The sequence below is a fragment of the Lepidochelys kempii genome, chromosome 23 (genome assembly GCF_965140285.1).
Source record: "Lepidochelys kempii isolate rLepKem1 chromosome 23, rLepKem1.hap1, whole genome shotgun sequence".
NCBI classification, from domain to species: domain Eukaryota; kingdom Metazoa; phylum Chordata; order Testudines; family Cheloniidae; genus Lepidochelys; species Lepidochelys kempii.
In genome coordinates this window covers 14062796-14083307 of record NC_136402.1, presented here as the reverse complement: position 1 = coordinate 14083307, position 20512 = coordinate 14062796, and the positions used below count along the sequence as shown (strand labels likewise).

At 65.7% G+C, this 20512-nt stretch overlaps 1 protein-coding gene across 12 annotated transcripts in view; it reads left to right on the top strand.

The window, feature by feature from the left end:
• The window catches only part of LOC140902180 (myosin-14), a 50798-nt gene that overhangs the window by 14119 nt on the left and 16167 nt on the right, over window positions 1-20512 (top strand). For 4 of the 12 annotated variants that reach the window (XM_073321983.2, XM_073321984.2, XM_073321972.2 and 1 more), the window contains 23 exons: window positions 2165-2185; window positions 2353-2445; window positions 2672-2735; window positions 3123-3221; window positions 4651-4794; window positions 5212-5307; window positions 5571-5689; window positions 6066-6218; window positions 6833-7006; window positions 8411-8584; window positions 9542-9656; window positions 10503-10571; window positions 11189-11382; window positions 13148-13269; window positions 13888-13957; window positions 14316-14476; window positions 15100-15208; window positions 15833-15964; window positions 16635-16841; window positions 17565-17702; window positions 19159-19282; window positions 19467-19638; window positions 20035-20247. In XM_073321983.2, coding sequence (XP_073178084.2) covers window positions 2165-2185; window positions 2353-2445; window positions 2672-2735; window positions 3123-3221; window positions 4651-4794; window positions 5212-5307; window positions 5571-5689; window positions 6066-6218; window positions 6833-7006; window positions 8411-8584; window positions 9542-9656; window positions 10503-10571; window positions 11189-11382; window positions 13148-13269; window positions 13888-13957; window positions 14316-14476; window positions 15100-15208; window positions 15833-15964; window positions 16635-16841; window positions 17565-17702; window positions 19159-19282; window positions 19467-19638; window positions 20035-20247 — 2963 coding nt within the window. The remainder of the gene's footprint in view (window positions 1-2164; window positions 2186-2352; window positions 2446-2671; window positions 2736-3122; window positions 3222-4650; window positions 4795-5211; window positions 5308-5570; window positions 5690-6065; window positions 6219-6832; window positions 7007-8410; window positions 8585-9541; window positions 9657-10502; window positions 10572-11188; window positions 11383-13147; window positions 13270-13887; window positions 13958-14315; window positions 14477-15099; window positions 15209-15832; window positions 15965-16634; window positions 16842-17564; window positions 17703-19158; window positions 19283-19466; window positions 19639-20034; window positions 20248-20512) is intronic. The other 8 variants (XM_073321973.2, XM_073321976.2, XM_073321978.2 and 5 more) reach the window with 5 other exon arrangements.

Genomic DNA, 20512 nt, shown 5'->3' with positions numbered 1-20512 from the left:
TGGGTGCTGGGTGGGTGCTCCCTGTGCGGGGTGGGCATGTACTACTGGGCCTCAGCACCGGTGCCAGCTCAGATGCCCACCTGGCCAGTTTGGGGTCCCTTCCCCCCCCAGCTGCCCATATAAACCTACTGCTCCCCCCAACACCTGTGTCTGGGCCCTGCCAGCTCCCCGCAACCCTGATGTGCCTCCCCCCCCCCCGAGCTGTGTCCGTGCCATGAGTGTTACCCCAGGGTCCCTGGGGCAATGGGAAGGGGGGGTCTGGGGCCGTAGTGAGAGGGTTAGAGCTATCCACTGCTGAGAGGGTGGGGGGCGTAACGATGCTGGTTCTGGCGGGACCCAACTGAGAGTATCAACTCAGGACAAATTGCTTCGAGCAGGGCCGTTACAGCCCAGGGCTGGGGTTTCTGTGCACACCAAGGCAAACCGAACCAGCCAGCCAGAGCGGACTTTGGGTTTGCCCCACTGGCTAACCACAAGTCACACCAGCAATTCCCTTAGACGCTCCAGTTTCCCAGTATCCCCACCAGCGCCGCTCGTTATGGGGGCGAATGGTTATGAAAACCAAGACCCCAGTGAAAGAAAAAAGATTCTCTCGATCCCAAAGCACCAAGCCCCAGACCCAGGTCAATATACAAATCAGATCTTACCCACAAATCACGCTCTTGCCAATCCTTTAGAATCTAAAATCTGAAGGTTTATTCATAAAAGGAAAAAGCTGACGACGAGAGCTAGAGTTGGTTAAGTGGAATCGGTGACATCCAGTGATGGCAACGTTCTTGGTTCAGGCTTGTAGCAGTGATATATAAAGTGAAGCTTCAAATCAAGTCCCTGGAGTCCATCCCCAGCTGGGATGGGTCCTTCAGTCCTTCGTTCAGAGCTTCAGTTTGTAGCAAGTTCCACCAGAGGTCAGAAGCAGGACTGAAGACCAGATGGGGATGAGGCATCAGCCTTTTATAGTCTCTTGCCATGTGGCCTCTCTTTCTTTGTTCCAAAGACAAGCGTTGGGGCGCAAGGCAAGAAAAGCCCTCCGAGTTCTGTCCATAGGCGGCTCCCTGCCTGCTGTGCTGGGTCCCAAGGCGTCTGCCTTCTCTCAATGGGTCCGTTGTGTAGCTGATGGTCCTTAATGGGCCATCAGGCAGGCTAGGCAGAGGTGACACCAACTTGTCTGGGGTGTTCCCCAGAAGCAGAGCATAAGTCTAAAATGCAGACAGTGTAGAGCCAATATTCATACCTTCAACTACAGAAAGGATACATGCATACAGATAGCATAATTTTAACCGGCCAATCATAACCTTTCCATAGACACCTCACACGACAACCTCTGTAGAATATTTGCTGCAAATATATAACACTGGTTGCAACAGTGATCTATGCGGTTACAGATTCTGTCAATAACATCACAGGGTGGGAGTTGGGACGCCAGGGTTCTACCCCAGAGAGGCCGCATCCCAGTGCTGGGTGAGGGGTCCCCGTATAACCAGGGCCCATGACCAACTCCAGAGCGGCCACGTTCCAGCACTGGGTGAGGGGTCCCGTATACCCAGCCCCTGCACCCCACCCCAGAGGGACTGTGTTCCAGCACCGGGCAAGGGGTCCCCATATAACCAGCCCTAGCGCCCCAGAAGCAGCTGTGTTCTGACCGTTGGCAGCATGGCCGGAGGGGGCCATTGGTGGGTGCAGTGGGATACCCACATCCTCCAGCAGTAACCTCCCCTCTCCCCTGTCTTGCTGCCCCCAGCTGGAGTCGCCGAACCTGGCCAGGCACCTGGCAAGTGGATGTGTCTTGTATCACCTGCCTGCCCGCCCGCAACCATCCCTGTCCTTTGATTGGCTACCCATAGCCCCGCCCCTTGGGGTGCGGTTCATTGAGTTGCCTTTTGCTTCTTTGGCTGGATTTTTGTTATTTTTTGGGGTTGTCTTTGGCAAAGGCTTTTTTCTTACATCTGCCCCAGTGCCAGGAGCCACGACTCCTGGGTTCTCTCCTGCACTTGGGGAGGGGGGTGGGGGCTGGTGGTTAGAGCCGGGGGTGTTGATTCTTGGTTTGTGTCACTATCGCCTCGTTTTGTCCTGTTCCGTCGCCTCCCTCGTTGCCGCTCCGACTAACCCTCCGGTTCTGTTTGTGTTTTGTCCCCCCCCATCTCATGTGCGTGTGACCCCTCCACAGAGCTCCGGCCCCGTCTCCTATGTGAGTAGCTCCCAGCCCCGCGGTTCCTGTGGTTAACCCCCCAAATCTCGGGGGCGGGGGTGTGTGTGTAATCCTTATAATAGCCTCCCCTGCTGGGAGAGGTGGGGGTAGGGCAGCTGGAAGCCCCCCAGCGCCCCCCAGGCGTGACCCCGGCCCTCTTCCCGCAGGGTGAGCTGGAGCGGCAGCTGCTTCAGGCCAACCCCATCCTGGAGGCCTTCGGCAATGCCAAGACGGTGAAAAACGACAACTCCTCCCGATTCGTGAGTGCTGGGGGGGACGGCAGGGCTCGGGGGGGGATGAGGAGAAGGGGCAGGTGGGGTTCCCGGGGGGGAGGGGCAGGTGGGGGTGTGGGGGCCCAGAGGGGAGGGGCAGGCTGGGGTGTGGGGGTCCCAGGGGAAGGGGCAGGTCGGGGTATGGGAGCCTTGGGGGGCAGAGGAATCCTTTGACCCCCCCACATCAATTCCATTGCATCTTCTCCCCACCCAGGGTAAATTCATCCGGATCAATTTTGACGTGGCTGGCTACATTGTTGGAGCCAATATAGAAACCTGTATCCTCTGGGCTGGGGGGCAGGATGGGAGGGGGGTGGGCAGGGCAGATGGCCCCTAGCAAGGTGGGAGGGCTGGGTGTGGGGGTGATTCCCCCTCCTTGAGGTATGGGAGGGCTCTGTGGGAGATGGGTGTGGGGGTGATTCCCCTGCCCTGAGGTATGGGGGTTTCTGGGGGGCTGGGTGTGGGGGAGGGGGGTGGGCAGGGCAGATGGCCCCTAGCAAGGTGGGAGGGCTGGGTGTGGGGGTGATTCCCCCTCCCTGAGGTATGGGAGGCTCTGGGGGGCTGGGTGGGGGTGATCCCCCTCTCTGGCCCAAGAGAGGGATGGGGGGCTCTGGGAGGGGGGTTGGTCCCAGGACCCACGTCCCTTTCCTTAGTCCCGGGCTCAGACCTGCTGGAGAAATCTCGCGCCATCCGCCAGGCCAAGGACGAGAGAACCTTCCACATCTTCTACCAGCTGCTGGTGGGGGCGGGCGAGAACACAAAGGGTACGGAGCCTCCCCACGGCCCGCCCAGACCAGCGGAGAACCCAAGAGTCCTGGCTCCCAGCCCCCCTGCTCTAACCACTAGACCCCACTCCCCTCCCAGAGCTGGGAGAGAACTCAGGAGTCCTGGCTCCCAGCCCCCCTGCTCTAGACCCCACTCCCCTCCCTGACTCACTCCTTGGGACTGAGACAGTACAGCACTCCTGTGGGGGGCTCCTTGGGGCAGGCCGGTCGGACGTGGGGCTGACCCCGTCCCCGCTGGTCCTGGGGGGCGGGAGGTGGCCGGTCGGACGTGGGGCTGACCCCGTCCCCGCTGGTCCTGGGGGGCGGGAGGTGGCCGGTCGGACGTGGGGCTGACCCCGTCCCCGCTGGTCCTGGGGGGCGGGAGGTGGCCGCTCGGACGTGGGGCTGACCCCGTCCCCGCTGGTCCTGGGGGGGCGGGAGGTGGCCGCTCGGACGTGGGGCTGACCCCGTCCCCGCTGGTCCTGGGGGGGCGGGAGGTGGCCGCTCGGACGTGGGGCTGACCCCGTCCCCGCTGGTCCTGGGGGGGCGGGAGGTGGCCGCTCGGACGTGGGGCTGACCCCGTCCCCGCTGGTCCTGGGGGGGCGGGAGGTGGCCGCTCGGACGTGGGGCTGACCCCGTCCCCGCTGGTCCTGGGGGGCGGGAGGTGGCCGGTCGGACGTGGGGCTGACCCCGTCCCCGCTGGTCCTGGGGGGCGGGAGGTGGCCGCTCGGACGTGGGGCTGACCCCGTCCCCGCTGGTCCTGGGGGGGCGGGAGGTGGCCGCTCGGACGTGGGGCTGACCCCGTCCCCGCTGGTCCTGGGGGGCGGGAGGTGGCCGGTCGGACGTGGGGCTGACCCCGTCCCCGCTGGTCCTGGGGGGCGGGAGGTGGCCGGTCGGACGTGGGGCTGACCCCGTCCCCGCTGGTCCTGGGGGGGCGGGAGGTGGCCGGTCGGACGTGGGGCTGACCCCGTCCCCGCTGGTCCTGGGGGGCGGGAGGTGGCCGGTCGGACGTGGGGCTGACCCCGTCCCCGCTGGTCCTGGGGGGCGGGAGGTGGCCGGTCGGACGTGGGGCTGACCCCGTCCCCGCTGGTCCTGGGGGGCGGGAGGTGGCCGGTCGGACGTGGGGCTGACCCCGTCCCCGCTGGTCCTGGGGGGCGGGAGGTGGCCGGTCGGACGTGGGGCTGACCCCGTCCCCGCTGGTCCTGGGGGGCGGGAGGTGGCCGGTCGGACGTGGGGCTGACCCCGTCCCCGCTGGTCCTGGGGGGCGGGAGGTGGCCGGTCGGACGTGGGGCTGACCCCGTCCCCGCTGGTCCTGGGGGGGCGGGAGGTGGCCGGTCGGACGTGGGGCTGACCCCGTCCCCGCTGGTCCTGGGGGGCGGGAGGTGGCCGGTCGGACGTGGGGCTGACCCCGTCCCTGTCTCCCCCCAAGCCGAGCTGCTGCTGGAGCCGTTTGACCAGTACCGGTTCCTGTCCAATGGGTTCCTGCCCATCCCGGGCCAGCAGGACAAGGAGATCTTCCAGGAGACCATGGAGTCCATGGGCATCATGGGCTTCTCCCCCGAGGAGATCCACAGTGAGTCCACCCCGCCCCGTTCGGGGGCAGATCCTCACCCGGGGAGCGGGAGCACAGCTAGTACCAGGAGGGGATTACAGGGGTGGAAACCTGAGGGGTGGGAAAGCCTATGTAGAGGAGGGTCGGGGGAGGGGGTTTGGGGCAGGGTATGGGAAGGTTGGGGGGCAGGATATGGGGGTCCTGTGTGGGGTTGATTTAGTGGAGGGGAATGGGGGGGTCCCTGAGGTTGGGGGGCAGGATCTGGGGGGCCTGCAGATGGTAGATCTAGTGGAGGGGGGTTGGGGGGCAGGATCTGGGGGATCAGATCTGGGGTGGCGGGAGGAAGCCCCCGGAGCGGGAGGAGTGGGGTGGGGACTGGGGGGCTGTTGGGAGGGTTTGCTGGTGTCCTGCCCCCCTCACGGGCTCCCTGCTCCCCAGGCATGCTGCGGATGGTGTCGGCCGTGCTGCAGTTTGGGAACATCGTCTTTCGCAAGGAGCGAAACACAGACCAGGCGTCCATGCCGGACAACACGGGTAGGGGGCAGCCCGGGGCCCCTCCCCGCCTGGGGGCGCTGGCCCCGATCCGATCCCGGGGTGGGGGGTTGGCTGGCTCAGGGGGGCAGGGAATATGGGGCACTGTCTGGGAGGTTTCTGTGTGGGAGGGGGTGACCCATGGGGGGCTGGGAGGGGGAAGGAGTGGGGGGGAAGAGGGGGCTGTGGGGAGGAGGGAAGAGGGGGGCCAAAGAAGGACCCTGCCCCCCTCCGGCCCCCCACACTGAGCTGTCCGCGCCCCGCAGCTGCCCAGAAGCTTTGCCACCTGCTGGGGCTGAACGTGACCGAGTTCTCCCGCGCCATCCTCATGCCGCGCATCAAGGTCGGGCGCGACTACGTGCAGAAGGCCCAGACCAAGGAGCAGGTGGGGTTGGGGGGGCCGACGCCAGGGAACGTGGAGCTGGAATCCAGAGCGGGGGCAGGGTGGGGGTGGGGCAGGGGGTGTGTTGGGGTAGTGCTGGGGGAGGTGTGGGAGGGGCAAGGGTTGCAGGGGGGGTGGGTTGTGGGGGGCAGGAGCAGGGCAGGGCACCGGGGGGGGGGAGGAACAGGACGGGGTGGGGGCGGGGCGTGGGGGGAGGTGTGGGGCGGGGTTTGGTTTGGGAGGGGCAGGGGGCGCAGCGGGGTCGGGCACTGGGGGGGGCAGGAGCAGGGCACAGTGGGAGCTGGGCGGGATGGGGGCAGGGCGTGGCAGGGGAGGGGGCTGCCAGGCCGGGCGGGGGGTGACTCTCTGGCCCCCCCAGGCGGATTTCGCCATCGAGGCGCTGGCCAAGGCGACCTACGAGCGCCTCTTCCGCTGGCTCGTCCATCGCCTCAACCGGGCCCTGGACCGCACCAAGCGCCAGGGGGCCTCCTTCATCGGCATCCTCGACATCGCCGGCTTCGAGATCTTCCAGGTGAGCCGGCGCTGAGCCCCCCCAGAACCCCCGCCAGGCCCCTGAGCCCCCCCCCGACCAGGATCCCTGAACCTCCTGTGCCCCCAGCCCCCCGCACCCCAGAACCCCCTCCAGGATCCCTGAACCTCCTGTGCCCCCCAGCCCCCCTCCAAAGCCCCCTGCACCCCTACACCTCCTCCAGTGCCCCCTGAACCTCCTGTGCCCCCCAGCCCCCCTCCAGGGCCCCAGTCCCCCCCAGCCCCTAAACCTCCCCCAGCACCCCCTGAACCTCCTGTGCTCCCCTTGCCCCCCTCCAGCCCCCCAGAAACCCTGCCAGGGCCCTGAACCTCCTCTGTCCCCCGGCCCCCCTCCAAAGCCCCCGCACCCCTAACCTCCCCCAGTGCCCCCTGAACCTCCTGTGCCCCGCTACAGCCCCCCGAGAACCCCCTCCAGGGTTCCAGGACCTCCCTGCACCCCCAAACCTCCCCCAGCCCCCTGAACCTCCAGAGCCCCCTGCACCCCGAACCTCCCCCAGCGCCCCCTGAACCTCCTGTGCCCTCCAGCCCCCCAGAACCCCCGCCAAGGGCCCTGAACCTCCTGTGCCCCCCTGACCTGTCCCCCCCGCCCCACCGCAGCTGAACTCCTTCGAGCAGCTCTGCATCAACTACACGAACGAGAAGCTGCAGCAGCTCTTCAACCACACCATGTTCGTGCTGGAGCAGGAGGAATACCAGCGCGAGGGCATCGCCTGGGACTTCATCGACTTCGGCCTCGACCTGCAGCCCTGCATCGACCTCATCGAGCGCCCGGTCAGCGGGGGCTCGGGGCCACGGGGGGAGCCGGGCAGGGAGGCCTGGCGCAAGATGGGGCAGGCAGGGGGCGGGGCAGGGAGCACCGTGCGGCTGGGCAGGGGGGCTCTGGGCCATGGGGCGGGACACGGCAAGGAGGTTTGGCCGGGAGCTCTGTACTGCAGGGCAGGGGAGGGCAGGGGGGCTGGGCGGGGGGCTCTGGGCCACAGGCCCAGGCATAGTGGGGAGGCCTGGCAGGGGGCACCATGCAGCAGGGGGTGGGGCGGGCAGGGGGGTGGTATGCTCCAGGGGGCGGGGCTGGGCAGGGGCCTCTGTGCCATGGGGCAGGGCAGGGAGGCCTGGCGGCGAGGGAGGGGGCTGGGCGGGGGGCTCTGGGCCACAGGCCCGGGCATAGTGGGGAGGCCTGGCAGGGGGCACCATGCAGCAGGGGGTGGGGCGGGCAGGGGGGTGGTATGCTCCAGGGGGCGGGGCTGGGCAGGGGCCTCTGTGCCATGGGGCAGGGCAGGGAGGCCTGGCGGCGAGGGAGGGGGCTGGGCGGGGGGCTCTGGGCCACAGGCCCGGGCATAGTGGGGAGGCCTGGCAGGGGGCACCATGCAGCAGGGGGTGGGGCGGGCAGGGGGGTGGTATGCTCCAGGGGGCGGGGCTGGGCAGGGGCCTCTGTGCCATGGGGCAGGGCAGGGAGGCCTGGCGGCAAGGGAGGGGGCTGGGCAAGGGGCTCTGTGCCACAGGCCCGGGCATAGTGGGGAGGCCTGGCAGGGGGCACCATGCAGCAGGGGGTGGGGCAGGCAGGGGGGTGGTATGCTCCAGGGGGCGGGGCTGGGCAGGGGCCTCTGTGCCATGGGGCAGGGCAGGGAGGCCTGGCGGCGAGGGAGGGGGCTGGGCAAGGGGCTCTGTGCCACAGGCCCGGGCATAGTGGGGAGGCCTGGCAGGGGGCACCATGCTGCAGGGGGCGGGGCAGGGCTTGGGGGCTGGGCAGGGGGTTCTGTGCCATGGGGCAGGGGAGGGCAGGGGGGCTGGGCAGGGGGCTCTGTGCCACAGGCCTGGGCATGGCGGGGAGGCCTAGCAGGGGGTGGGGCAGGCAGGGGGGCGGTGTGCTGCACGGGGCGGCGCAGGGCTTGGGGGCTGGGCAGGGGGCTCTGTGCCATGGGGCAGGGAGGCCTGGTGGAGGGTGGGCCTGGCCAGGGGCGCCTGCTGCGGGGGGAGCTTAGTAGGGGTCACCGTGCCTCAGGCGGGGGCATCCAGGCAGGGGGCAAAGTGCTGTGCGTGGGGGGCACCATGCTGTGGGGGGGAGGCTGGGCAGGGGGCTCTGTGCCGCTGGGCAGGGGGCGGAGTGGCTGGACAGGGGGTGGAGCAGGGGACCCCGTGCCACAGGGGGTCAGTGGGGTGACATTCCCCCCCCCCCAGGTGAACCCCCCAGGGGTGCTGGCCTTGCTGGACGAGGAGTGCTGGTTCCCCAAAGCCACCGACAAGAGCTTTGTGGAGAAGGTGATCCAAGAGCAGGGGGGGCACCCCAAGTTCCAGAAACCCCGTCAGCTGCGCGACAAGGCCGACTTCTGCATCCTCCACTACGCCGGCAAGGTGCGTGCGTGTGTGTGTGTGTGTGTCACCCCCTGCTGGGGGGACTGGGCCCTGCTCTGTGGGTGTGTCCCTGCTGTGTGGGTGTGTGGGTGTGTCCCTGCTCTGTGGGTGTGGGTGTGTCCCTGCTTTGTGGGTGTGGGTGTGTGGGTGTGTCCCTGCTTTGTGGGTGTGGGTGTGTCCCTGCTGGGGGGACTGGGCCCTGCTCTGTGGGTGTGTCCCTGCTTTGTGGGTGTGTGGGTGTGTCCCTGCTCTGTGGGTGTGGGTGTGTCCCTGCTGGGGGGACTGGGCCCTGCTCTGTGGGTGTGTCCCTGCTTTGTGGGTGTGTGGGTGTGTCCCTGCTCTGTGGGTGTGGGTGTGTGGGTGTGTCCCTGCTCTGTGGGTGTGGGTGTGTCCCTGCTGGGGGGACTGGGCCCTGCTCTGTGGGTGTGTCCCTGCTTTGTGGGTGTGGGGGTGTGGGTGTGTCCCTGCTCTGTGGGTGTGGGGGTGTGGGGGTGTCCCTGCTGGGGGGACTGGGCCCTGCTGTGTGTGTGTGAGACGTTGCCCTCTAGTGGACAGTCCCTTAAGTGCCGTGGGAGATCTAGTTTTCTCGTAATAACCCAAGTCACCCAAATGGCACCAGTCTAGCTAGGTGTTATGCTGCTCACTCCCCTCCCAGAGCCGGGCAGACAACCCAGGAGTTCTGGCTCCCAGCTCCCCACCCCGCTCTATCCACTAGACCTCATTCCCCTCCCAGAGCCGGGGAGAGAACCCAGGACTCCTGGCTCCCATTCACTGTGTGTTGTCCCACTCAGTTTACTCCCCCAATCTGGTGTCGGTCCCCCCCTCCCCGCTGTGGTTTTAATCCCTCCTGGTTGTCAAGTGGCAGGGAGTCCCACAGGCCCCAGCTTGTGTCAGGCTGTGTGGGCTCTGGTGTCCCCCAGTCTCCCTGACCCATGCCCCTCTCCCCGCCCCCGGCAGGTGGATTACAAGGCAGACGAGTGGCTGATGAAGAACATGGACCCACTGAACGACAACGTGGCCACCCTGCTGCACCAGAGCGCGGAGCGCTTCACTGCTGAGCTCTGGAAGGACGGTAGGGCCGGGGGGGGGCGGTGCTGGGCTGGGGGGGATTGGAGGGGTAACACCCTCACTCTCCCCACGGAGCCACTGTCTGCTCTCTTCGTCTACTGCCTCAGCCACAGCAGCTCCCTGTACCCCCCAGGCTCCCCACAGACAGCCCCAGGTCTCCACTGGCCCCCCACAGACAGCTCCAGCCACTGCCCCACACAGGCCCCCATGGCTCAGCACCTCCATGCACCCTCCAGGTCCCCACAGACAGCCCCAGCCACTCCCCCCACAGACCTCCCTGGCATGGCACCTCTGTGCACCCCCCAGGCCCCCCACAGACAGCCCCAGCCACTGTCCCCCACCTGTCCCCCCACACTCACTCCCCAGGAATCAGGTGACTCAAAGCAAAGCCCACTGTAAATAACTGGTGTGTGTGGGGTCACTAGCACCCCCTGGCACCGAACCCCCCCTCCCCTGACCTCTCTGACCTCGGTAGCACCCACTAATTCGTGACCTCTCCTCCACCCCGCGGCATTCTGCTGGCCTCAGGACCGGGGGTGCTGCTGGAGGACATCCCCTCTCGTCCTCTGGGGGATGGGGGGCTCTGGGATGATTTCCGCCCCCTTAACCTCCCCCCCACCTCCCCCAGTTATGATTTCTCCCCTCCCCGCCATTGACACCCACCCCGGTGCTGTAACTAACTGGCTCTCGCTGTTCTCCTGTGTTCTCTGCCCTCGGGGCCTGGCCCCGTCTGTCCTTGATTTCTCTGTCCATCCGTCCTTGATCTCTCTCTCTGTCTGTCTGTCTAACCCTCCCCACCCGGCCCCCCTCATACCCCCCTCCCCTCTGCCCCCGGCATCGGCCTCTCCAGAGATCGGGAACATCCAGAAGGTTTATTTCTTTGACAGCTACGCCGGGGTGTCCCCAAGCCAAGGTGAAAGTACGTCCACATTCTGCCTCCCATCACCCCCCCAGCCTGGGCTGCCCACCATTACCCTCCCAGCTCACCCCTCCTCACATCACACCCCCAGCCTGGGCTGCCCCCCATCACATCTTCCAGCTCGTCCCCCTCACATCACCCGCCCCCCCCCCCCAGCCTGGGCTGCCCCCCCGCTAAGATTGCTGAGCCCCGGGGCAGATCCCTGCCTAGCTGCAATGGCTAAGCACTGGGGGGGAGGGGGGGTCAGGAGCCCATCTAGCCAGGCCCCCCCTCCCACCAAGTAGTGGTCCCCCCAGCTGGCCCTTTGTCAGGTCAGTGGGTGGGTGGGGAATAAGGACCGTTCCTCCGTCACCCCGTGGCTCATCCGTCTGCATCCTCCATCCATTCAGGGCCCTATGCCCGCTACAGCAGGGGCGCTGTCAGGCGCTGGCATGTGGGGGGTTTCCACACTACTCCAGCCCACCTCTCCCATCAGGGGACGCTGTGGGGTCTGGCTGTGTGGGGGGCTCCTCGCTACCCCAGCCCCACCTTTCCCATCAGGGGACGCTGTGGGGCGCAGGGCAGGGGCTCGGGGAATGGGAGGGGGCTCCCGGCTGACCCCGCCCCCTCACCCACAGTGGACCGGATAGTGGGCCTGGACCAGGTGAGCGGCATGGGGGATGTGGCTTTCGGGGCCTCCTACAAGACCAAGAAGGGGATGTTCCGCACCGTGGGCCAGCTCTACAAGGAGTCGTTGGCCAAGCTCATGGCCACCCTACGCAACACCAACCCCAACTTTGTGCGCTGCATCATCCCCAACCACGAGAAGAGGGTGAGCCGTCGGGCCCTGGTGCCAACTGGGCACGCGAGGGGGCACAAGGGGAAGGGCCAGTTGCCCCGCCAGGGTGGGGTGTGGCACTTGTGGGGAATGGTGGTGGGAGCAAGGGGGCTGAATCGGGCAAGCGGGAGCATGGGGCCTGCCGTGCGAGAGCAAGGGGGAGTGTGCAAAGCTGTGTGAGCGGCATTGTTCGTGCAGGGGAGTGAGAATGGCTATGTGAGAGTGAGTGGGAATGTGCACAATCGTGCGAGGGCCATAGTGCATGTGGGGAAGTGTGACTCGCTGTGCGACAGTGAGTGTGCAAAACTGTGCAAGAGCAGTCAGCGCCTGGGGAAGTATGAACTGAGTGTGAGTGTGAGGTCTGTGTGTGTGCAAAGCTGGGTGAGCACCATTGTCCCTGCAGGTCAGACTGAATAGCTGTGTGAGAGCAAGTGTGAGTGCAAAATTGTGCAAGTGTCACAGTGCATGTGGGGAAATGTGAACCACTGTGCGAGAGCAAATGTGAGTGTGCACAAGTGGCATCATTCCTACAGGGCAGAGTGATCTGCCATTCAATAGCAAGTGTGTGTGCAAAACAGTATGAGTGTCATTGTTCATGTAGGGGAGTGTGAATGGCCATGCAGGTGTGAGTGTGCAAAATGGTGTGAGTGCCAATTTCATGCACAGAGTGTGACTGGCTGTGTTAGAGTGAGTGTGAGCACAAAATCGTGCAGTCGCCATTGTGCATGTGGGGAAATGTGAACTGTGGTGAGAGCACTAATGTGAGTGTGCAAAAGTGGCATTGCTCATGTGTGGCAGTGCACACTGCCGTGTAAGACAGAGTGGGAGTGTGGAAAACCATGCAAGCACTGTCAGCATGTGGGGAAGTGTGATCCATCCTGTGAGAGCAAATGTGGAAAACTGGGTGAGCTCTAGTGTCTCTGCAGGGGAGGGTGAATGGCTGGTGCAAGAGCAAGTGTGCATGCACAATTGTGCAAGTGCCGTTGTGTGTGCTGGGAAATGTGAATCTCTGTGACATCGTCCATGCTGGGCAGTGTGAGTGTGCAAAGCCTTGTGAACACCATCAGCGTAGGCGGAAGTGTGAACAGCCAAGTGAGAATGAGTGTGCAAAACAGTGCAAGCACCATTGTTCATGTGTGAAGTGTGAATGACTGTGCAAAAACAATTGTGTGCAAAAATTGTGCAAGTACTTTCAATGTGGGGAGAAGCGTGAAGTGCTTGTGACATGAAGTGTGAGTGCAAAATGGTGCAAGCACCATCAACGTCCGAGGAAGCGTGTGCTGTGGTGAAAGCGAGCGAGTGTGCACACATATGAAGGTGCTCGTGCCCTGGATGGGCGTGCACCACTCCCCATGTGTCCTCCTGTGCATCCGCACACGAGTGAAGGAGCGTGTGTCCCTGGGAGAGTCGATGTCAGCCATTGTGCACAAGGGAGGGCATGCGAGGGTGAGCTGGCGAAGGGGCTTCTGGAGGGCTGGCACCAGCGTGCCGTGGAAGTGTGAAGGGACAAGGGCCAGCAAGCGTGAGCATGGCCGAGGGCTCGTAGTGCCAGCCTGGGGTGGGCATGCAAACGAGCATGTCCCGGGCAGGCGGGCAGCTGCCCTGCTTGGTGCACAGAGCTGCAGCCTGCATTGGCGTGGTGCCCCTGGGTGGCAGAGGGGCAGCGTGTGGGTGCCGGGAGCCCTGGCGTGCCAGCCCCGGTGTGCTGCACGAATGCCCCTCCCCCCGCTTCCCTGGGCTCTGACGCTCCCTCCCGCAGGCCGGGAAGCTGGAGCCCCACCTGGTGCTGGACCAGCTGCGGTGCAACGGGGTGCTGGAGGGCATCCGCATCTGCCGCCAGGGCTTCCCCAACCGCATCATCTTCCAGGAGTTCCGCCAGAGGTACCCCCGGGCCCATCTGCCCCGGGATCCCGCCTCCCGCCTCCGCCCCGGGCCCATCTGCCCCGGGATCCCGCCTCCCGCTTCCCGCGTCTGGTTCCCTGGGCCCATCTGCCCCGGGATCCCGCCTCCCGCCTCCGCCCCGGGCCCATCTGCCCCGGGATCCCGCCTCCGCCCCGGACCCATCTGCCCCGGGATCCTGCCTCCCGCGTCCGCTCCGGGCCCATCTGCCCCGGGATCCCGCCTCCGCCCCGGGCCCATCTGCCCCGGGATCCCGCCTCCCGCTTCCCGTGTCTGGTTCCCTGGGCCCATCTGCCCCAGGATCCCGCCTCCCGCGTCTGGTTCCCCGGGCCCATCTGCCCCGGGATCCCGCCTCCCGCCTCCGCCCCGGGCCCATCTGCCCCGGGATCCCGCCTCCCGCCTCCGCCCCGGGCCCATCTGCCCCGGGATCCCGCCTCCCGCTTCCCGCGTCTGGTTCCCTGGGCCCATCTGCCCCGGGATCCCGCCTCCCGCGTCTGGTTCCCCGGGCCCATCTACCCCGGTGTCCCGCCGGTTGCTCTGGACGGGTGTGGGGGAGGGGCTGTGTGACCCCTGACCTGTGTTCTCCCCTCCCCCCTGCAGATATGAGATCCTGACCTCCAACGCCATCCCCAAGGGCTTCATGGATGGGAAACAGGCCTGCGAGCGCATGGTATGGGGTGGGGCAGGAGGTGGGGCCAGGGGTGGGGCCTGCCCAGGGGGAGGGGCTCTGAGAGGCAGACCCCACCCACCCTGGGGATTGGCCCCCAAGCTGGGAGCAACCCGGACTCAGCCCCATCACAGCCACCCCCTCAGCCCCCTCCCCATCCCTGACCCCCTTATCTCTCTACACCCCCCATCTACCCTTCCACTGCTCCACCCCCCTTTTTCCCCCACAAACCTCCGTCCCCACTGCCTTGAGGACTATGCCCTGCTGGGTGGATGTCGTGTGGGGAGGACCCCGGCTGGGTAGGGGGCTCCGGCTCCCCCTCTGCTTCCCCGCTCACCCCCCGACTCTCCTCCTGCCCCAGATCAAGGCCCTGGAGCTCGACGCCAACTTGTACCGCATCGGCCAGAGCAAGATTTTCTTCCGGGCAGGGGTGCTGGCCCACCTGGAGGAGGAGCGGGACCTCAAGATCACCGACATCATCGTCTCCTTCCAGGCTGCCGCGCGTGGGTACCTGGCCCGCAAGTGAGTGCCGGGGGGGGGGGCATGCATGCAGCTCTGGGGGGAGCGCGGGGCCAGGGCAATACCTACCACTGGGACCGACCAGGGGCCGGTGGGCGGGGCTTGGCTAGGTGTGGGCGGGGCCCCACTTCTCAGGGTTGTGAAGGGAAAGGTCGTGGCTCCCAGCCCACCCCGCCGTTCTAACCACTAGCCCCCACTCCCCGCCCAGAGCCGGGCAGAGGAGCCAGGCATCCGGGCTCCCAGCCCCCCCCGCTCTAACCACTAGCCCCCACTCCCCGCCCGGAGCCGGGCAGAGGAGCCAGGTGTCCGGGCTCCCAGCCCCCCCCCTCTAACCACTAGCCCCCGCTCCCCGCCCGGAGCCGGGCAGAGGAGCCAGGCGTCCGGGCTCCCAGCCCCCCCCGCTCTAACCACTAGCCCCCACTCCCCGCCCAGAGCCGGGCAGAGGAGCCAGGCATCCGGGCTCCCAGCCCCCCCGCTCTAACCACTAGCCCCCACTCCCTGCCCGGAGCGGGGAGGGAACCCAGGCGTCCGGGCTCCCAGCCCCCCCGCTCTAACCACTAGTCCCCACTCCCCGCCCGGAGCGGGGAGGGAACCCAGGCGTCCGGGCTGACGGGCTGCCCCCGCAGGGCGTTCACGAAGAAGCAGCAGCAGACGAGCGCCCTGCGCGTGATGCAGCGGAACTGCGCCGCCTACCTCAGACTGCGCCACTGGCAATGGTGGCGTCTCTTCACCAAGGTGCCGGGCTGGGGGGTAACGCGTGTGGGAGGGGCCCTGAGTTTGTACTGGCTGGGGGAGGCCGCAGGCCCCGGGGAGGCGGGGGTGGGGATGTCGGGGTGGGGGTGGGGACGCAGGCCCTGGGGAGGCGGGGGTGGTGATGTCGGGGGAGGGGACGCAGGCCCTGGGGAGGCGGGGGTGGGGATGTGGGGGTGGGGGTGGGGACGCAGGCCCTGGGGAGGCGGGGGTGGGGATGTGGGGGTGGGGGTGGGGACGCAGGCCCTGGGGAGGCGGGGGTGGGGATGTCGGGGTGGGGACGCAGGCCCCGGGGAGGCGGGGGTGGGGATGTGGGGGTGGGGACGCAGGCCCTGGGGAGGCGGGGGTGGGGATGTCGGGGTGGGGGTGGGGACGCAGGCCCTGGGGAGGTGGGGGTGGGGATGTGGGGGTGGGGACGCAGGCCCCGGGGAGGCGGGGGTGGGGATGTGGGGGTGGGGTGGGGTGGGGGCGCAGGCCCCGGGGAGGCGGGGGTGGGGGAGATCTGGTCTCAGGAGCCAGGCTGGAGGCAGGGAGCTGGGATCCAAGGTCAGGGGTCAGGGTGTGTGCATGGGGGGGGTCTGGAGTCACCCCCATTGACCCTCCCCGCAGGTGAAGCCACTGCTGCAGGTGACGCGGCAGGACGAGGTGATGCAGGCCAAGGCCGTGGAGCTGCAGAAGGTGCAGGATCAACACGTGAAAACCCAGAGTGAGCTCAGGGAGCTGGAGAGCAAATACCAGCAGGTGAGGGGGAGCGAGGGACCCAGAAAAGGCCCCGATTCCCACCCCACACTGCCCTCCTGGAGCTGGGGAGAGAACCCAGGAGTCCTGGCTCTGAGCCCCCCACCACTCCAACCACTAGACCCCACTCCCGTCCTGGAGCTGGGGAGAAAACCCAGGCGTCCTGGCTGCCAGTCCCCCCTGTTCTAACCATTAGCCCCCACTCCACTCTAGGAGCTGAGGATGGAACCCAGGAGTCCTGGCTCCCAGCCCACTAACCCCCACTCCCCTCCCAGAGCCAGGGAGAGAACCCAGGAGTCCTGGCTCCGAGCTCCTCCCTGCTCTAAGCACTAGACCCCACTCTCCTCTGGGAGCTGAGGATGGAACCCAGGAGTCCTGGCTTCCAGCCCCACTGCCCCCCCCCTTCACCTCTGGGAGCTGTGGATGGAACCCAGGAGTCCTGGCTCCCAGCCCACTAACCCCCACTCCACTCCCAGAGCCGGGGAGAGAACCCAGGAGTCCTGGCTCCGAGCTCCTCCCTGCTCTAAGCACTAGACCCCACTCCCCTCTGGGAGCTGAGGATGGAACCCAGGAGTCCTGGTTTCCAGCCCCACTGCCCCCCCCTCCCCTGGGAGCTGAGGATGGAACCCAGGAGTCCTGGCTCCCAGCGCACTAGCCCCTCCGTGCTCCGCAGCTGGCGGAGGAGAAGACGATCCTGGCGGAGCAGCTGCAGGCGGAGACGGAGCTGTTCGCCGAGGCGGAGGAGCTGCGGGCGCGCCTGGCCACCAAGAAGCAGGAGCTGGAGGAGATCCTGCAGGAGCTGGAGGGGCGGGTGGAGGAGGAGGAGGAGCGATGCCAGCAGCTGCACAACGACAAGAAGAAGATGCAGCAGCACGTGCAGGTACCAGGGGATGTGGGGGGGAGACCCCTGGCGGTGGCATGACCCGAGGGGCACAGCCCAGCTGGCGGGGGGCTGGGCCACCACCTGGGGCTTGGCTGGTATCCCACGTTCTCTCCCAGAGCCAGGAGAGAACCCAGGAGTCCTGGCTCCCAGCCCCCCTGCTCTAACCTCTAGGACACACTACCCTCTCGGAGCTGAGGAGAGAACCCAGGAGTCCTGGCTCCCAGCAGCCTGCTCTAACCTCTAGGATACACTGCCCTCTCAGAGCTGGGGAGAGAACCCAGGAGTCCTGGCTCCCAGCCCCCCTGCTCTAACCTCTAGGACACACTACCCTCTCGGAGCTGGGGAGAGAACCCAGGAGTCCTGGCTCCCAGCCCCCCTGCTCTAACCTCTAGGACACACTACTCTCTCGGAGCTGGGGAGAGAACCCAGGAGTCCTGGCTCCCAGCCCCCCTGCTCTAATTACTAGGCCCTGCTCCACTCCCAGAGCTGAGATCGGGAAGGGGGCCCTGTGGGGCTGTTCTGGGACTGACGCCTCTCTCCCCGGGCTGGCTTGGGAGGGTGCAGCCCGGCGGCCCCCACTGCCAGCCAGCCCCACACCCCACGACCCTCCACGGGTGCCCACACCCTGAGCCCCACCGATGGTCATCCCCTGACCCCTGCCGGTGCCCATGCCCTAAGCCCTGACGACGACCAGCCCCCTGACCCCCCGCTGTCCCCCAGGACCTGGAGGAGCAGCTGGAGGAAGAGGAGGCGGCTCGGCAGAAGCTGCAGCTGGAGAAGGTAACCACGGAGGCCAAGCTGAAGAAGATGGAGGAGGATTTGCTGCTGCTGGAGGACCAGAACTCCAAGCTGCACAAGGTGAGGGGGCCCCGGGTCATGGGCCCCGCACGCTGGGCAGGGGAGTCCAGCCCCCGCTGGCCGGTCCACCCTTCGCACCCCCTCCCTGTGGGACTCTCTGCCACCTTGCCAGCCCCCGCCGCCAGTGTTGGGTTCTTCTTGGGAGTGGGGGGAGATGCCACTGGGTCTGTCCTAGTTTCAGTTTGGATTCTGTTCTTCCTCTTGATTGGAATGTGGTTTGAGCCCAAACTGAGATCTCAATTGTGATCCAGATGTGACTCCGGATCTTAATTGGGATATGTGGTTTTCGTGACACCTTGACTGGAATCTGAATCTGGTTCAGACTCTGGATCTTAATCTCTCACTGAATTGGAATCCAGATCTGAGTCTGGTTCTGAATTTGAATCCAAATGTATGCTAATTGTTAATCTGGATCTGAATCTCTGAATCTGAATTTTAATCTAAACCTACATGTGAATCCTAATTTAGATTTGAATCCAGGTCATGGTATTATTCTGGATCTGGATTTTAATCTCACTTTGACTCTGGATATTAATTTGACTCTGGATCTGAATTTGAATCCAAACATACACTAAATCTTAATCTGAATTTGGATCTTAATCTCACTCCAAATCTGAATTTTAATTCAAATCTACATATGAATCTTAATCTAAATTTGAGTCCATGTCTTAATTTCACTCTGAATCTGGATCCGGTTTAGTTGCCCCCTGAATATGGCTCTTAATCTCACACTTAATCTGACTCTTGATCTGAATTTGAAACCAAACCTACTCCGGATTTTAATGCAGATCTGGATTTTAATCTCACTTTAAATCTGGACCTTGATCTGAATCACAGTGCGCTCTTGAATCTGGATTTTAATCTGCATTTTAATCTTAATCTGACCCTTAGTCACAGTTTTGATCCTAATCTGAATCATAGTCCACACCAAAATCTGATTTAAAGTCCAGAACTGGGTCTGTATCTGAATTTGAATCTAAATCTGATTTTCTGATCCTGATCTGGCACTGGGTTTGATGTGAATCTGGATCCAGATCTCATGCAGGTGCAAGATGTGAATGCAACTTTGAATCTGAATCCAAGCCTGGATGGGGATTTTACAAATCCGCATCTGACCCCTAATCTGGATACGAATCGGAATTAGAACCCAAACTCTCAACTGATTCGCAGTCCAGCTCTGAACCCAAATCTGGGATGGCTGATCTGAACCGTGATCCAGATCAGGACCTTGCCAGCTGGGGTGTGACCCAGAGCTGAAGCTGGCTCTGTGCCGTGATCTGTCAGAATCGGCGTTTCCGTAAGAATTGGGATCTGAATCCGGATCCAGCTATGAAGCGTCACCCCGAACCCGCCCGCGCCCTAGCTGGAGTCCATCCCCGTTCCTGTCCTGGCAGGGAGGGTTGGTGGGAGCGGGTGGGTCCCCGCCCCGGCCTCACCCCCGCCCCGTGCCCCCCAGGAGCGGAAGCTGATGGAGGAGCGCCTGGCGGAGTTCAGCTCGCACGTGACGGAGGAGGAGGAGAAGGTGAAGAGCCTGTCCAAGCTGCGCAACAAATACGAGGCCGTCCTCGCCGACATGGAAGGTGAGGGGTGGGGGACGGGCCCCTGGGGGACCCCAGCGTCCGACAGGCACAGGGGGTGGGAGCCCCCCGCCGGGTGCTGACCCCTGGGCGGGCTGAGCCGCGCGTTGGGGGGCGGGGGAAGGGATTCCCCGGAGCTGAGCGGGGGGGCCGGTGTGGGGCCTCGCTGACCCCCCGCCCCCCGCAGAGCGGCTGAAGAAGGAGGAGAAGGGGCGTCAGGAGCTGGAGAAGCAGCGACGTCGGCTGGACGGGGAGACGAGCGACCTGCAGGAGCAGCTGCTGGAGCTGCAGCAGCAGCTGGAGGAGCTCCGGGCCCAGCTGGCCCGCAAGGAGGCCGAGCTGCAGGCCGCCCTGGCCAGGTGCCCCCCTGGAGCCCCACCCGGAGCCCCCCTATTCCTCATCCCCCGGCTGGGTCCCCCCAGAGATCCGCCCCCAACTTCTGCCTGGGGCCCCCCGGCCCCCTCCCCTAGGATCCCTGCTCCATCCTCCCGTGGGCAGGGACCCCCGCCCTGCCCGCCCCACTGGGATCCTCCTCCCGCCCTGCCCTCCCCACTGGGATCCCCCTGCCACTCCTATAGCCACCGACCCCCTTCTGGGGGCCCCACCCTGGGTTAGGGATGGGAATTGCTCCCTGGCTGCCCCTCCCACGGCGCTGACCCGCTCTCCCCCGTCCCCCTGTGGCGCCCCCCTCCCCCCCGGCACTGACCCCGTCTCCCCCCTCCCCCCGCGGCGCTGACCCACTCTCTGCCCCGCAGGCTGGAGGAGGAGGCGGCCCAGAAGAACCAGGCGCTCAAGGCCCTGCGGGAGCTGCAGGCCCAGCTAACGGAGCTGCAGGAGGACATGGAGATGGAGCGGGCGGCTCGGGCCAAGGCCGAGAAGCAACGGCGGGACCTGGGCGAAGAGCTGGAGGCCCTGAAAACCGAGCTGGAGGATACGCTGGACTCCACCGCAACCCAGCAGGAGCTACGGTGCAGTGCCGCCCGCATCCCCGGGCCTGGCTCGCCTCCCCGCAGAGCCAGCCGCATCCCTGAGCACCCTCCCCGGAGCTGCCCACGTCCCCGGGCCTGGCTCGCCTCCCCCCAGAGCCAGCCGCATCCCCGCGCACCCTCCCCAGAGTCACCTGCATCCCTGAGCCTGGCTCGCCTCCCCCCAGAGCCAGCCGCATCCCCGCGCACCCTCCCCGGAGCTGCCCACGTCCCCGGGCCTGGCTCGCCTCCCCCCAGAGCCAGCCGC